The 16,112-nt window shown below is 37.1% G+C and overlaps 1 protein-coding gene across 1 annotated transcript; it reads right to left on the reverse strand.

Annotated features, from left to right (window-relative positions):
* Positions 1-3,950: 3,950 nt before the first annotated feature.
* On the reverse strand, positions 3,951-5,118 carry LOC149007729 (putative O-methyltransferase 3). The gene is made up of 2 exons (XM_089165953.1): positions 4,351-5,118; positions 3,951-4,262 (listed from the first exon to the last, which is right to left on the reverse strand). Exons 1-2 carry the CDS (start codon positions 5,116-5,118, stop codon positions 3,951-3,953), a joined length of 1,080 nt encoding a protein of 359 aa, XP_089022079.1.
* Between the last annotated feature and the right edge of the window lie 10,994 nt (positions 5,119-16,112).

Raw genomic sequence — 16,112 nt, forward strand, 5'->3', positions numbered from 1 at the left:
ACTGAGATATCTTGGATACATCCTCTTTTATGTGAGTTGGGCATTTGTATATCGCCTCCTTCCACCTTTTGGTCTGACAACATTGGAGCTACGCATTTATCTGCCAAGCCAGTGTTCCATGCATAGACCAAGCACATCGAGATTGATTTTCACTTTGTATGGAATAAGGTGGCCAAGAAGGACTTGCTTGTGCACTTTCTCTCCACTATTGACCAACTTGCAAATATCTTAACCAAGGGTCTTTCTCCATCTAGGTTTTGTTTTCTACGGTCAAAACTCAAGCTTCACCTGAAGGACCATTGACTTCGCGGGAGGGTATTAGGGACTCTGACCCATGTTAGGGTCTAGTATACTCATATGATGTATTGTCTCCCCATGTGATGTATTCTCATCTCGTCATATATAAATATCTATGAGGTCTTATTTGAGATCTTAAGGATTTGTTATTCAATTCATAGTGTACTCTCTTATAGTACAATCCAATAGAGACACATATTGGTATTGTATTGTATCTTTTTCCTATATCCAATATGAATACGTATTGACTAGTATCGTATCATAAAATATTCTAAACCTTGATCGGGACCTCCATGGAGTAATTATGATACATGACCATCCATACAAAAATCAGATGGGGATGATGGGCGGTTGCATTAAAAGATCTTCATCCCCTATTTAACCATTGAATGCCCAACCTCTTGAATTTTTTTTTTCTTTTTTTGGATGACTAAATAGTATTTTTATTAATCAAAAACAAAATTAAGCACGTATGATAGAAGAGATCCCAAGACACAATCAATTTGCTTACACTAGGTAACAGTTAGAAACCCCACTTATCTTATAAACCCTATCCCTTTGGTTTACACAATAAAAGCCCTTATGAAGACCTAATCTTCCACAAATTTCATTAATAATTCCTTCCTGAACATGCGTTAGGACACTAATAAACAGAGGCTCAAACCACAAAACTAAAATCGTTTTATGAATTCAAGTATATTGTTGTGGCTAAAATATCCACTTCCGGTTTGTACCGGTCTAATTAGGCTTAATCGGATTCGATTGATAAGATGAAAGAACTTATGGGTTCACTCGAGATTATAAAGAAGAGATGATCAACACCATTCAAAAGGAGCGATGATCCGACGGTCATGATTGAAAGTATTACTAGCGGGAAAATCCATATAAAAGGGAAAGGATAATTCGAAGGAAGGTAAGTCTCTCAAATCATGAACACTGGATTCTTTCCTAGTTTTACTCCATGGAAACACCTCAGGAGCTCCTTCGAGCTCTGAAGAACTATCTTCAGAAATCTAACTAGATCGTCGGAGACGCGACGTCGATCAAGATGATCGGCTCCGTTTCTAACCAGTTATTTCATTTTTCCAGTGAACGAGAGACTAACAAAAGGATAAAAACCAACCAGATCGATCGAGATCTAAGGAGTTTGGTGCGAAGGTGACCGTTCAAGGCGATCGGCAATTTTAGCACCAACATTTTGGCGCCGGCTGTGGGAAGAACAGTAACTTGAACATTTTGAAGCAGAGGTTATGGCTCAATCGCCTGAGCGAGAGGAGGTATTACCTACTGAAATGGCAGAAACAAGCCAGTGGGAGCCGAGGAGAGTAAATCCAAAAAGGAGAGCAAGAGAAACAGTTCCAGTACCACAAATTCCGACGATGCAGACTCGACAGAGACAGAATGAATGAAGATCGTTCACCTCATCCTACTGAGATGTTTGAAAGACAGGAGAAACAACTGGTAGACACGTTGCGGCATCTCATATGGAACTGGATCCGAATCAAATTACGTACGGAGCGATTTGAAAGTATGCAACATCAAATCCTAGAAACTCAAAATTTGATGAGGACGTTCATAAAGCAAATTGGAATTCATCCAGAAGGAAGAGTTCCGATCTCACCAGCTAGAAGATCTCTAACTCTTTCTCGAGCTGAGACGATCTTTGTTCCGAATCCTCAGATTCAAAGGTCAAGAGAAGGCCAAAGAAGATCAATTTTCAAAGAAGGATCAGAAGAAAGTGCAGATCCGAATTATATTCCTCTGGAATCTGAAGACCAAGGATCATCCAAAGATGACTGATTAAGTCACATTCAAAGTAAAAAGAGTGGAAGCCTTGGAGATTGGGGAGATAAAAGAGAAACAAGGAGGTCATAAGGTAGCATATCTGAAGTTCACGGATCGAAAATCAGTAAAAGATTTCGTATCCTGGACAATCAAATTCAGCGATTGGCGAACAAGGATAATGGAGAAAAAGTGGAAGAAGTGATAAATCAAAATCCATTTTCTAAAGATATTATGTCAACGCCATTGCCGCGCAATTTTAAACTTCCGGTATTCACGATGTATGATGGAAGCACGGATCCGATGGAGCATCTGGCTCAGTTCAACTCTGTTATGATGCTGGCAGGTAATTTTGACGTTTTAAAGTGTCGATCCTTTCCATCTTCATTGAAAGGCTCTGCAACAACTTGGTTCTTCAGTTTATTACTAGATTCTATTAGAGATTTCAAAGATTTGACGAAAATATTCTTGTCGAGGTTCCAAGTAGTATGAAGAGTAGCAAAACTGTTGATAATTTGGCTGCAATTCGACAAAAATCAGAAGAATCAGTTCGAAGTTATATGAAAAGATTCAATCAATAATCAATTCAGATTAAGAATTTGAATGAAGCAGTAGCATATGATGCTATGTTCAGAGGTCTGACGGATGATCATTTGTTAGAATTCCTGATCATGAACAAACCAGAAAATATTGCAAGTTGACAACTCGCTGTAATCAATATGCTAATATGAAAGACATCCTTCAGGCGAGGAAAGAGACTGATGGCGATGGAGGCAAAAGGAAAGAGGACAGAGTCATGAGATCTGATCAGAGGGATTGAAGGAATAACATAAATTTTCCAAGAAATGGTCCTGATCGTCAATTCATAAGGGATATTCCGAGACCATTCCAGGAAAATTATACTCCTCTCAATACTAGAAGGTCGGAAATTCTGATGCGAATTCAACATCAAGGAATTGTAAAGTGGCCATTACCAATGATAGCAAAGGCAGATGAGAGGAATCCGAATAGATTTTGCAGATATCACAGGGATCATGGTCATGATACTGATGATTGCAGAATTTTAAAAAATTAGATTGAACGATTAATCAGTCAGGGGAGACTAGATCATTATGTTCAAAGGAGAAATGGAGGTAACCGGAGAAATGTTGATGATCAGTCAAGAAGATGGAATAACCAGCCACCAGCAAGGGAAGATCAGCCGAAGGGAGATTTTCAATATAACTCTCCAGATGAAAATGCTAAGCATCAGGAAAACCAGCAAGTTTAATAGAAGCAGTCTCCTGTCATGACCATCTTGGGAATTTTAGATTTGAATTAAATTTCAAAGTCTAAGGCACATGCCAGGTATGTAAATGCTGTTGAATCTCATGTTATTCCTAAAAGAATAAAAAAGATGAAAGAGATAGTCTTCACAGAGGAGGAGATGGATGGAATTCAGGAACCACATGATGATGCCATTGTATATTTAATCTCTTATCAATTATTTTTTGAGATGAATAGTATTTATATTAAATAATGACCGAAGCACAACCGAAGAGAAGATAGAATCAATCTGCTTCCACTAGGAAAACAAGCTATGAAGATCTGCTATTTTCTCTTTTCAATCTTCACAATCCTTGTCCTTTTTTGTCTACACAAATTTCATAAGCGACTCCTATGAAGGTCTAATCTTCCACAAATTTCATAGGCGACTCCTCAAATTTGCATTACGACATTATTAAGCATAAACACAAACCAACACCACTAAACCTTTTATGACTTCAAATATAGAAATATTACAAGCAAACAGAGTTCTTCCATTCAAGGTGGGAGCCAGTAAAAACTAACCGTACATAGGTCACCGTCCTTGAACCAATTCATGTAACTAATTAAGGATAGACTTCAATGAGAGACCTTAAACCCAAGACATGATAGATCTTGTATTGAGTAAATCCAGACTTCAAGAAAAGCTCTCTCCATTCTATCTCTGTTCTTTCTTTTCCGGTTACCAAAGTCATCATTAACATATCAAAGAACAGTTGTGTTTCTGTTGATTTGTGGTCTAGTTTTCTGTCTTCCACCACCATGTCTATGATGATCACCTTTCCTTGGTTTCCTTCCCTGCCCTCACCAGATATTGCCTCTTTGCATCTTTTCAATATCGTTATGCATTGTTCATCATTCCAATCATGTAGAATCCACTGTCAACATATCAAAATTCATATAATGTTAGGAACAAACATTTAAAACGTCCAAGTAAGAATAATAATAATAATGGGGTTCACTTACTTTGAGCAAAACTGCATCTGCCTGGGGGATTTTCTCAAACATATCACCTGCAATATAGTTTAAATTGTCACTTCCTTCCATAGTAGCAACCACATGTGGTAGGTCAAACACCGAACATTTCAAGGTTGGAAATGTTTTAGCGATGGTCTTAGCCATAGTTCCAGTGCCACCTCCAACATCAATCAATGAACTTAATCCCTCAAACACTACCTTGCACTCTGTAACAACCACACTAATCACTAGTCGAGCATCGCTTGCCATTCCTTCATTGAAAAACTTGTTGAGCTCATTGTCTTCACCTGCATAGTCCCATAGGCCCCTCCCATGAGTAGTCTGAAATGGAGTAAGACCATCCCCTTGGAACCATGTGCCAAGGAAATTCCAAGGTGTCAGCAAGATTGGATCAAGCATTGCTTGCAAGAAGGGTGACACACTCTTATCACTATCCTTAAGTAGGAGCCTAGAACACGGTGTGAGCACATATCCTTCATCCTCTTGAATTGCAAAGAAGCCCGAATGCACCAGCAAGCGCATGAGGCGAAATAGACAAGCAGTCTTGGTCTTTGGGACGGCAAGCTTCGTGGCTAGTTCAGAGAGGGTGATGGGTTGGTGATGATTGTGAACAATATTTGGTATATCTAATTGAACTGCACATCTAAGTGACATAGAGTTTATAAAACTGAATAAATGGTTCCATATATGAGTTTGAGCATTGAACAACTCCTCCCCACTCTCATTCGCAATAAGCTCCATTGATTTCCTCTCCATTTTCAGAAACCTCAGCTTGAACTCAAATCTAGTTATGTTCATCAGTACTGAAGCTGACGCTTTATATAGAGGAATTCAAAGTTAAAAGCCAGGATTGCTTGTGTTTCATGAGATTTGTTACTTTCACATTACAGCTAGGATTAGCATTAATCTTGTTTTTAGGATTAATGCTGATTATAAAGAGGAATTTAAAGTTCAAAGCTGGGAATTGCATGCGTTTCATGAATTTGTTACTTTTCACATCATCATTAGGTTTAGCTTGAATGTTGTTTTGAGGATTAATGCTGATGCTCTATATATATGTGCATGTTCACGCTTCTTATTTCCCAAGATAGTTTATCTTTTCCTTGCCTACGTCAATTTTCACTAGATTATATAATTAGATATAGTGCAGATTCTATCTACCAAAGTATAGAGAGTTTACGAGGCATTGAGATGGCAGGTAAACACATCAATGTTTGGTACCACAAAACTAGTGGAAAAACGCATTTGGAATCTCTTGTTTTAAATGTGCTTATAAAATTGAAGATGGTAATTGTGGTCCCTTAGCTTTTACATAAACAGAAAAAAAAAAAAAAAAAATTAAAGCATAAGTACTCAATTTTATTTTATTTTATTTTTTTTTTTTTTTTTTTTTTTTTTTTGGAAAGGTAGCTTGTTACTATGGGGTGGGAACTAAATTACTAACATACATATGCCACCGAGTGGGTACTAACCCAAGACCTCCCCGTGGGAGGGCGGGTCTTTAACACCTGATTTCCTAGAATCAATGTGATATGATCTTGTTTCAACCACTAGACTAATTTGAAGCCAATTCAAGAGATCTCTTACCATTTTTATCATGTTTTCTCTTTTTTTGATAAGAAAAAAGATAAGAGCTTTCATAAGCATCTGCTTTACATAATTAAGGAAGCTAAAGATTGGACAAATACCATTTAGTTGGAAATTCAACTGACAAGGTCAACTTTTGGAAGAGGTGTTTGCTATACAATTTGCAGTGAATTGTAAAGGATAAGCTTCAAATTCAAATTCAAATCCACCGTAACTAACTCTATCCTCGATTGATCTTATCTCCGACCGATCAAGAAGACTTTGAATTATTGTTAAGGTGTCAACAAGTTGTAGAGTTTGATTGTAAACAAGTTGTAATTCAAATTCAAATGTACTCATGAATTAATGTGGAAGAATTCTCTTTCAAACGAAATTCTAATTAGAACAAAACAAAATTAACAAAAATCAAAGGATTGTTTTAGTTTTGAACTATCTAGTCAGATGAGAATGATCTCAATAGGAAGATTAGATATGGAAATCTGGTGGTTAACTAAATCCAAACAGTATGACTCCACAATATGGTGTTTTCTGTGTGTCCATGTAATCCTTTCTCTTATTTGTGATTTTTAATTGTTGTTGCATGCGTATCTATCTTTTGGTAGTTGGGAGGACGTCATACATAATTAAATTGATTTGACGGTGTAAAATGAAAAATATAAATCTTTTTATTTTATTAGAACTTTCTTAATCTTTTTAAATTTAAAGAGAACTCTTGTATGACCTTTTTTGCATCCAACTTCCAAGTACCAATGCATTTTCCGATAACCAAACTAACCCAGAAAACCAATGACTCTGAACGCAATCGAACTTGTTAAGAGATTAGTAAAATAAGAAGCTTTATAATTTTAGAATAGTACTGATAGAAAAGTCTACCGTATCTCCAAATCAATGTGATAGGATCTAATTAGAGATCCATTCATAGTGCTCACTATTTTGGAAACCCCAACTTTATCTTAAATGTAGGTTATGTTGAGAACTAAGACTAATGCTTTATATTGAGGAATTCAAATTTCAAAACTTGGATCAGCTTCGCTCATCAAGGATAGCATATGTTAGGATGCATTTCCACCTTTGAGATCTTACATAATAAGCTTCCTCTGAATGTACAATAGAGGTGAACTAAAGTGTAAGGAATTTAAAATGGAATCATGGATGCATGTTTTTTCATGTGACAAACTCTAATGATAATAACAGAACTTGACATGCGACTGGAAGACTTAAGATCTCTTTTTAACTCCAAACAAATAAAATAAAATAAAACTTAGAAACTATTTTTAAAATTTTAACCCTTATATGCTGCATGGTAATTATTCTCAAATGCTATAAGTGTAAGTGTATTGTTCCTATCAACTGCGATAAAAATATCTAATTTAGGTCCAAACCAGTTCATCCTCACCATAGAGGAAGTGGGTTGGTCCTGCTTTAAGCTGTTGATCTATTCTTTAGTTCTAGTTCTATAGCATCAAGATCAGATTCAAATCAATAAGCTTAATTACTGGCTCAAGATCTTGAGATCAGATCTGTCAAATAATATATTGGGAGGGTTGGTCTCGGTCCAAATTGACACATCTACTTCAAGTATTATGCTCATATTGATCAAGGCTACGTGCATCAGTTTCTCTTTTTGGTGATAAAAGGAAAAACTTGAATTAGCTTAAACCACAGGTACACATAGGTGTTACTTTGGTAATTGCATGAGAATGGTTTTAGTAGAATCAGCTTCTCTGGGAAACCCGAAAAAGTAAGGACTCAGACTTAAAACTATAGAAAATATTATTTGACATTGTACTACAGATACTATATCAATTAATTCTAGGGGCCACAAATGTTTTGGTTTTGGTGGGAGATTGATCAAAGACTTCTTCCACATTACACCATATCTCATGTGTTGGTGTGGTGATTCCCCGTGCACGATCCACTTCATATCTTAGACACTCTAGCAAGCCATCAAAAACGTCAGCACTTCTAACAAAATATATGGAATTTCCATTCCCAGAAAAGGCCTGCATACGCACCATCCAGTTAAGTTTCGTTATTGATGAAAAACCCCTACACATGCATTAAAACATATTGGTTAATATTCTCCAAATCTAATGTAGTTGTATGGAATTAATTATGTTTTTGGTCTGGTTTGGGGTGAGAGTATATAGTGGATAGTAAACTATATTCTTAGGGGGAGACTTTAATATAATTAATATGCCGTCCGACCGCAAGGGTCGGACCTATTATCTCACCACTGAGAAGTATGAGTCTTACCACTCTACCAACCCTGCATTGAATTCTAATCTTACCCATAGTCTGATCACTAAGTAAAGCTTTACACCATTCCATCAATGATTCCTGTGTTATAGCCTCAATTCTTATCCCAAGTGGCCCCGCCACCTAAATCCTCTTAATCCAATCACAATCCACAAATAAGTTCCATAGGGACTCTTGATTACCACATAGATTTCATGCAAGATTAAGTGTCGTCCATTTTGAGAGAATGGCATTAATTGGTAAAAAAAAAAAAAAAAAAAGACTTACAAATTTCTCTGGTGGATTTGTAATTTTCAGATGGAAAAAAAACCCCCACCATTTTGAATTCTCATTTTGCTCTGGGGCGAGATTAATTCTTTGTAGGGCTTCCCACACAAGTCTTGTCAAAGAAATCCCATTTGGGGGGTCTAAATGATTTCCAAGAGTTGGAGGATTGAGAAAGATTTATGAGAATAACAGGAGAGTGAATGAGTAAAGAGAGGGTCTCATGTTTCCCTGAGTGAAATCTCCTACTACTTGTGCAAGTATTGCTTCTCTGGGCTATTGATTGAAGTTCGGTGTTCCCACCTTCTAATCCCTAGATAGGCTTACCCAGGGGTTGAACTAAGATTATGTCCTTCTCCCATCACTACAAAAAAGGGGGTATTAGTGGCGGTTTTATCCGCCACTAATTATGCTAGAAATTGCCAACATTAAATTGTGGTGGTTTTCAAACCACCACAAATATGCTACGAAATATGCACTGCAGCTATTTAATAGTGGTGGTTTTTGGTACTGCGCATGTAACTCATATTTAGTGGTGAAAAAAAAATGTCACTAATAATGGCCAATTAGTGGGGGTTTTCGGAAAACCACCACCAATTAGGTGGGTTTTTTGTTTAAAAAAAAATATCCTACATATTTTCTCTTACAAAGACATAATTAGCCGCAGTTTTTTAAAAGCCGTCACCCTATTTATTTGCTTTAACTGTATTTCTTTATTTCTAAAATACATAGATACAAAAAATCCAAAAAGGCTAAAGTTTTTCTGAAAATAAATTTAAGAAAAATAAATACAAAATATACTTTAGTTGATACTACATTGTTAACCTGAATACCAATAACAAACACATAGACACAAGAAAGACTATTGAAGCAAAACCTCCAACTCCTCTATAAATAATCTTTCTAGAGCCTTCGCTGAAACATCAAGAATCCTATAAAACCCAAAGAAACACCCAAATTAATTTTGTATAATATGCATGAAACATCAGTCATAAAATAGGATTTGCCCTTTAGAAAGGCTGTTATATTCTTGTTTGTTTTAAATGCTCTTACTTTGAGGTCTTTCATCAATTGAAATTCTTCACCTGTATGAGAAAAACCAAAAAATTTCTAACAGCTAACCAGTTATAGGTAGTGTAAGGCTAACCACTTCAGAATATAGCTAGGACTTTACTGACACTCAACTCAATAGAACTGTGCTTCAATTCAGATTGGTCCCCCCTGACACATTTACCCATACCATACACATACACAAGCACAGAACTAAAAAAACTCATTTCAGCAATGCAATTAACTTCAATAACAAATAACACAAAATTTTTCTTAAAATCATTCTAGTATCAAAATAAAAGCATCTTGACCAAACAAGGGAAAAACATATGAACCACAATAGCTATTATACTCGTGAAACAAGGAACTCTATCCTAACAACATTGACCGACCTCCGAGGAATCAAAAACCACTAGTGTCGACTTCCAGAATGAATAAAAGAGAATATGTTTGATCAAAGAGTTTTGAGTACATAACCATAACAAACCTAAATACTAGCCAAAGGGTCCATTCTTCAAATCAATAGAGTGAACAAAACTAGAAAACCCACCAGAAGAAAAATCGCAGTGAATATTTAAATATAACCACTTAAAATGCAATTGATAACAACAGTTCTTCGGCAATAATTCCCAGAATGAGTTCAGTTCAGAGAAAATAATGTAACTTCATGGCTGGGCTGCAGATTCTTCAGTGTCAATTATGAGAAGTCCTTCTCTGCTGCCTTGACAACTTAGAGGAGATTTGAAAAGATGTAAGAGAACTCACAAAATTTAGCCTGAGACGTGAGAACCGAGAGCAGCAGAAGGGGGAATGGAATACGGCAGTAGTAGAAATAGCTTCTTACTCACAATCGCAGGCCTCAAAGCACCTCTGAAATCCAAACCAGCCGCAGGTTCCCCTAGGGTTCCCTGACTCCGCATTCGAATAACCAATTAACTTTTATTCATCAAAATTGTTGTTGCTTACGAGCTAGATTGGTATTTATAGACTCCAACTACTTGTTAAACAAGAGTTCTTGAAAAGGAATCTTGTCCTCGCCACCGTGCAAATAAACTCTTACCAATCTAGGACCCCAACTAACTGTAAAAAAGGACTCAAACAACCATACTACTCCTAGCTAGAAACCAATGAAGATGGATCCATCATATCCCATTGATTTAGACTCCACGGTTTGTTCTTGGCAATTGAAACAACATGACTACTGTCAGTTCTCTTCTCAAATCACCAAATCAGAAGTTCATGAAAGATCTATTTACAAGGTTATCTTTAAAATTCACTTACCTTTTTCTATTTACAAGGGTATCACAACGTAAGCATAGATGCCCAGGGTTACCTATCTAATTTTGAGGCTTTTAACATGCGTGTTTTGAGCTGAAACTCAAAAAGTGAGGCATAACCAAAGCTTGCTGTAGGGGCAACATCAATCTAATCGATGGTTGTGACCAACAAACACGCATCCGATAATTGGCTAAAATTAAACAGAGACATTTTATCAGTTGCCTTGACAGAAGTTCTATTTCCAAGAAGATCCATCATCCCATTTCGATTTTTGAGGAGCAACTGCCTCTCTAAGTTAATGGAATCCACACAGCAACGCTTTTGTATTGTAGACATTGGAGCATCCTGATTGTTGTTCCATTGGCCTAAAATGAAGGTGTTGTCATTGTTGGCAACTTAAGTGGGCTTTGATATGGTACAGCAACACACAAAAAGGTTCCGAGAGAAAGAATCCAATTCAATTAAAGAAAACTCAAGAATCCCGTTTTTGAGGGTCTCTGTCGAGTTTTGATCAACCTCTTCATCGGATGGTTATCCAGTGTCCGATTGAGCCGATTTTTGGAGGAGAGCTTCAAGACTTCTTGATCTTCAAATTCAACGGTGGGATTGTTCATTGGAGATCTCTAAGGTAGTCCGATTTGTACGTCAAAACACTCCTTGTTTAAGTCAGATAGGAACTCTGAGTTTGATTCAAACTCTGAGTTCAGTTTTGATCAACCTCTTCATCGGATAGCCATCCAGTGTCCGATTGAGCCAATTTTTGGAGGAGAGCTTCAAGACTTCTTGATCTTCAAATCCAACGGTGGGATTGTTCATTGGAGATCTCTAAGTTAGTCCGATTTGTACATTAAAATACTCCTTGTTTAAGTCAGATAGGAACTCTGAGTTTGATTCAAACTCTGAGTTAAATTAATCTATAAAAGGAGAGCAAACTCCAGACGAAGAGGAAGGACGTTTTGAGGAGCTTGGGAAGAGCGTGGAGGTCGAACCAGAAGACGTTGGTTGGCTTTGGAGATCTGAAGCTTGGGAATAAGAAGTCTTTTGTTTTGCTGAACAAGAAAGAAAGTGAAAGAGAAGGAAGAAGAAGCAGCAGAAGAAAAGAAGGGAACATGGTTGTATGGTTTTTTTTAAAGAGAGAAAACTGAAAAAGATTGAAAAGAGAAAAAAAAGAGTTGGAGAAAAAGAGAAATAAGTATTGTTACCATGCATTTTACACAAGTTGAGGTAACCCGTATTCACAAGTTATTGTCTATTATTTTCTAGGTTATGTTTAATGATGAAGAACCTAGATCATGAATGTAATTTGGGGAACTTGAATTATTGGTTTACATTGTGACCTAGCAAGTTGGAGCTTGTCTAGGGGGTTGGGGTTGGTGCCCTTGTCAGAATTGGATTTTAGACTATAGAAGGGATTGGTGTTCCTGGACTGTTGTAGTAGTCAAAATATCTAGGAGTGTATTGAGTAATATATGAAACCCTAGGTAGGGTATTACTCCGTGGATGTAGGAAATTTGGCCGAACCACGTAAATTCTGGTGCATTGCGTTTTTTGTTTATTTTTCTTTGTTGCACATATTGGAGTGCCTTGATTGCAGAGTGGTGGTACACTGTCTGGTAGACCCAGCCACATTGTGGTGTGTGGTGGACGTGTCCTTGTGCAATTAATAGCTACGAGTGGTACACTGTCTGGTAGACCCAGCCACATTGTGCTGAATTTTTGAAGACACTGATTCACCCCCCCCTCTCAATGTCAATCTGGGAATAACAATTGGTATCAGAGCCAGGTTCCCGTGAAGAGAAGTGTAACCACTTCGAGATTTGATCAGAGAGTTTGTAAGAATGGCCAGAAGTGAAGGCAACTCCAAAGACTTTGGGAAAGTTCCTATTTTTGATGGTACAAGATATGTTTTTTGGAAAAAAAGAATGCAGATGTACATTGGGTCTCTAGGGTATGATGTATGGCAATTTGTGATTAATGGCTATGAGGAACTAGTAGCTCCGCTTATAGACAATGAGGCAAAAATGGCTTATGCACACAATCTTAGGGCGTTAAATGCTATCATGTCTGGGCTGAATGAAGAAGTCATAGCTAAAGTAATAGACTGTGATACAGCTAAAGAAGTCTGGACAAGGTTGATAAGCATCTATGAAGGGGACATCAAAGTTAAGAAAGCCAAACTGCAAATCTTCAAAGCACAATTTGAAAGTCTTAAGATGACTGAAGAAGAAGACATAGACAGCTACATGGTCAAAGTAAATGAGGTTGTAAACTCCTCTGAAGAAGAATTAGATGAAGACAATGACTCAATTGATGAGGTTGTATTTATGGCTATTGAAGATGATAAATCACCTCAAACTAAAGAAAAGTCTGATGATAATGAAGACACTGAAGGTGAAATTGATTATGTTGGTGAGTTGTACTCTGCCTTGCTTGATCTCAAAAAGGAAAGGAAGAAAAATAGAGAAATGAAGAACCAACTTGAAAATTCTGAGATAACAATCAAGGAGTTGATTGTCACAATTAGTGAATTGGAGCATGTTATAAATGACTCATCATCTTGCCTCTCTCTCAAGTGTAAAGAGTGTGAAGAACTTGAGAAAAAAGTTGGAAGGTTAAGATCAGAACTTGAAGGAGAACAAAAGAGGAGTTATTTAGAAGCTACCACATCATCCACTCCAGTTACATTGAACTTTAAGGACAAGACAGTTGAAAATCAAGTGACAGGGACTACTCATTTTATTTCTACTTGGGGAAGAGATAAGGTACTAGATGAGATCTTGAGTGTTCAAAGGTCACATTATATTAAAACTGGTCTTGGATACTCAAAGGGAGAATGTTCAAATGTAAATAAGACCAAAGGAAATAGAAATACAACAAATCCAATGAGTCTTGATGAGGAGCACCAAAAGAATCCATATATTGGGAAGACCAAGCCAAAGATGAGTAAAGAAGGCTATACTGGAGTTTATCATAAAACATTTAATGGTCAAGGCTTTAATGGGTATTGTTATGGATGCAACAACTTTGGACATAAAGTGGCAAACTGTAGAAGACAAAACAAGGTTGTGGCATTCAACAACATAAACAGATTTGCTCCATTGGATAAGGTTAAACCTTCCCAAAAAGCTAGCTCAAAGACATGCACAAACAATTCAAAGAAAACCGAGGGAACCTATTGATGTATCAGATAAAGCAGTTTGGGTTGAGAAAGGACAAAAAGGAAAAATGATAAATTCCTTGGTAGTTCAAACAGCTTTCAAGGCTTATAGTAGTGAGGCACCTTGGATTCTTGATAGGGGTGTTCCACACATATGACAGGTGACAAGAATAGGTTCTCAAGCCTTGATGTAGTGAAAGGTAGTTCAGTGAGATTTGGCAACAATAATGGGGCCAAGATTGAAGGTAGAGGCTCAGTTAAATTGGATGAAGGAAAGTTAAAATCCAATAATGTTCTATATATGAGTGGGCTCAAACACAATCTTCTTAGTGTGAGCCAAATCTGTGATGGTAGATATGAAGTTCTTTTCACTAAAGAAGGTTGTGAATTAAGAAGCCAAAAAATGGCAAAGCAGTGGCTTTAGGAACCAAAACAACCGGAAATTTATATGTCTTATCAAACAGGTGCATGGTGAGTCAAGAGGATGAAAGCTTGTTATGGCATAGGAGATTGAGGCATATAAATTTCAAGAATCTTGCCAAGCTCAGTAAAAGGGAAGTTGTGAGAGATCTTCCAAAGATTAAAAGGCCTTCAAATCATGTATGTGGTCCATGTCAAAAAGGGAAGCAAACTAGAGCCACTCACAAGCCCAAGGAGTATCACATATGCAGCTCCCTTGATTTAATTCACACTGACTTATGTGGTCCTATGAGAACAGAAGCTTATGGAGGAGAAAGGTACTTCATGCTTTTCATTGATGAATGCACAAGAATGACTTGGGTATCCTTCCTAAAAGAGAAGACACACGCATTGGACAGCTTTATAGCTTTCAAGAAGCTAGTTGAAAATGAAACAGGGAAGACTATAAAATGCCTAAGATCAGATCAAGGTAAGGAATATACATGGAGAAAATTTTCATAATTTTGTAGTGAGCATGGCATAAAAATCCAACATTCAGCTGCTAGGACTCCACAACAAAATGGAGTAGTGGAAAGAAAGAATCGAACTGTTCAAGAGATGGCAAAAACAATTCTCTCTGAAAGTAATATATAAAAAATGTTTTGGAGAGAAGGAGTCTACAGTTCAGTCTACATCTTAAACAGGTGCATGGTGGGACCAAATAAATCAAAAACTCCATATGAAATGTGGTACAGCATGAAGCCAACTGTGAAGAATTTTAGAGTTTTTGGGTCCAAATGTTTCATCAAGAGAAAGGAAGAAAATTTGGGAAAGTTTGATGACAGGGCTGATGAAGGTATCTTTTTGGGGTATTCTTCTAAGAGCAAGGCATACAGGTGCTTCAACAAAAGACTTCGAAAAGTTGTAGAAAGCTCAGATGTGAAGATAGATGAAAATATACCTCAGCCCAAATTTGTTGCAACTGAGGACTCGACCTTGGACAATGTTGAAGATAATGAAGAGTTTGAAAATGAGACTCCACATGGAGTAGAGTCCGATGAACATGAGTCTGATGTTGAACCAGAAAGAGATGGAAGACCCAAGGATAACAAATGGAACAAAGTGCATCCTCCTGATCAAATCATTGGCACATTAGATGAAGGGATACAAATAAGAAAGCTAAAGAAAAAGAAGACTACTTTCTCACTGATATCTCAAGAAGAGCCCAAGTCAGTCCATGAAGCTTGTAAAGATGAAAATTGGGTGAAACCAATGAATGAAGAGCTTGACCAAATTGAAAAGAACAACACTTGGGAACTAGTTCCTAGACCAACTGATAAGAATGTTATTGGCACCAAGTGGGTATTTAGAAATAAAATGAATGAAGAAGGGCAAGTTGTCAGAAACAAGGCCAGATTGGTGTGTAAGGGATATGCTCAAGTAGAAGGGATAGATTTTGATGAAACTTTTGCTCCAGTGGCAAGGTTGGAATCCATTAGAATATTCCTAGCTTTGGCAGCCTTTAAGGAGTTTAAAGTTTATCAAATGGATGTTAAATCAGCCTTTATAAATGGTGATTTAGAAGAACAAGTCTACATTGAGCAGCCGAATGGATTTGAAATAGGTGATGATCCAAATATGGTATGCAAACTCAAGAAAGCATTATATGGTTTGAAACAAGCTCCAAGAGCTTGGTATTCACGACTTGACACTTACTTGCTACAATTAGGTTTAAGGAAAGGAACCGTGGACTGCA

This window comes from Hakea prostrata, chromosome 8 (assembly GCF_041222555.1).
Source record: "Hakea prostrata isolate BN-2017 chromosome 8, UWA_Hpros_2, whole genome shotgun sequence".
Taxonomy (NCBI): domain Eukaryota; kingdom Viridiplantae; phylum Streptophyta; class Magnoliopsida; order Proteales; family Proteaceae; genus Hakea; species Hakea prostrata.

What these genes read in the sequence shown, in the direction of transcription:
- LOC149007729 (XM_089165953.1), bottom strand. Translation starts at nt 5,118, where the DNA reads ATGGAGAGGAAATCAATGGAGCTTATTGCGAATGAGAGTGGGGAGGAG. An exon ending in CAGATGCAGTTTTGCTCAAA is followed by an intron (nt 4,263 to 4,350) that starts GTAAGTGAACCC and finishes ATATGTTGACAG; the next exon opens with TGGATTCTACATGATTGGAA.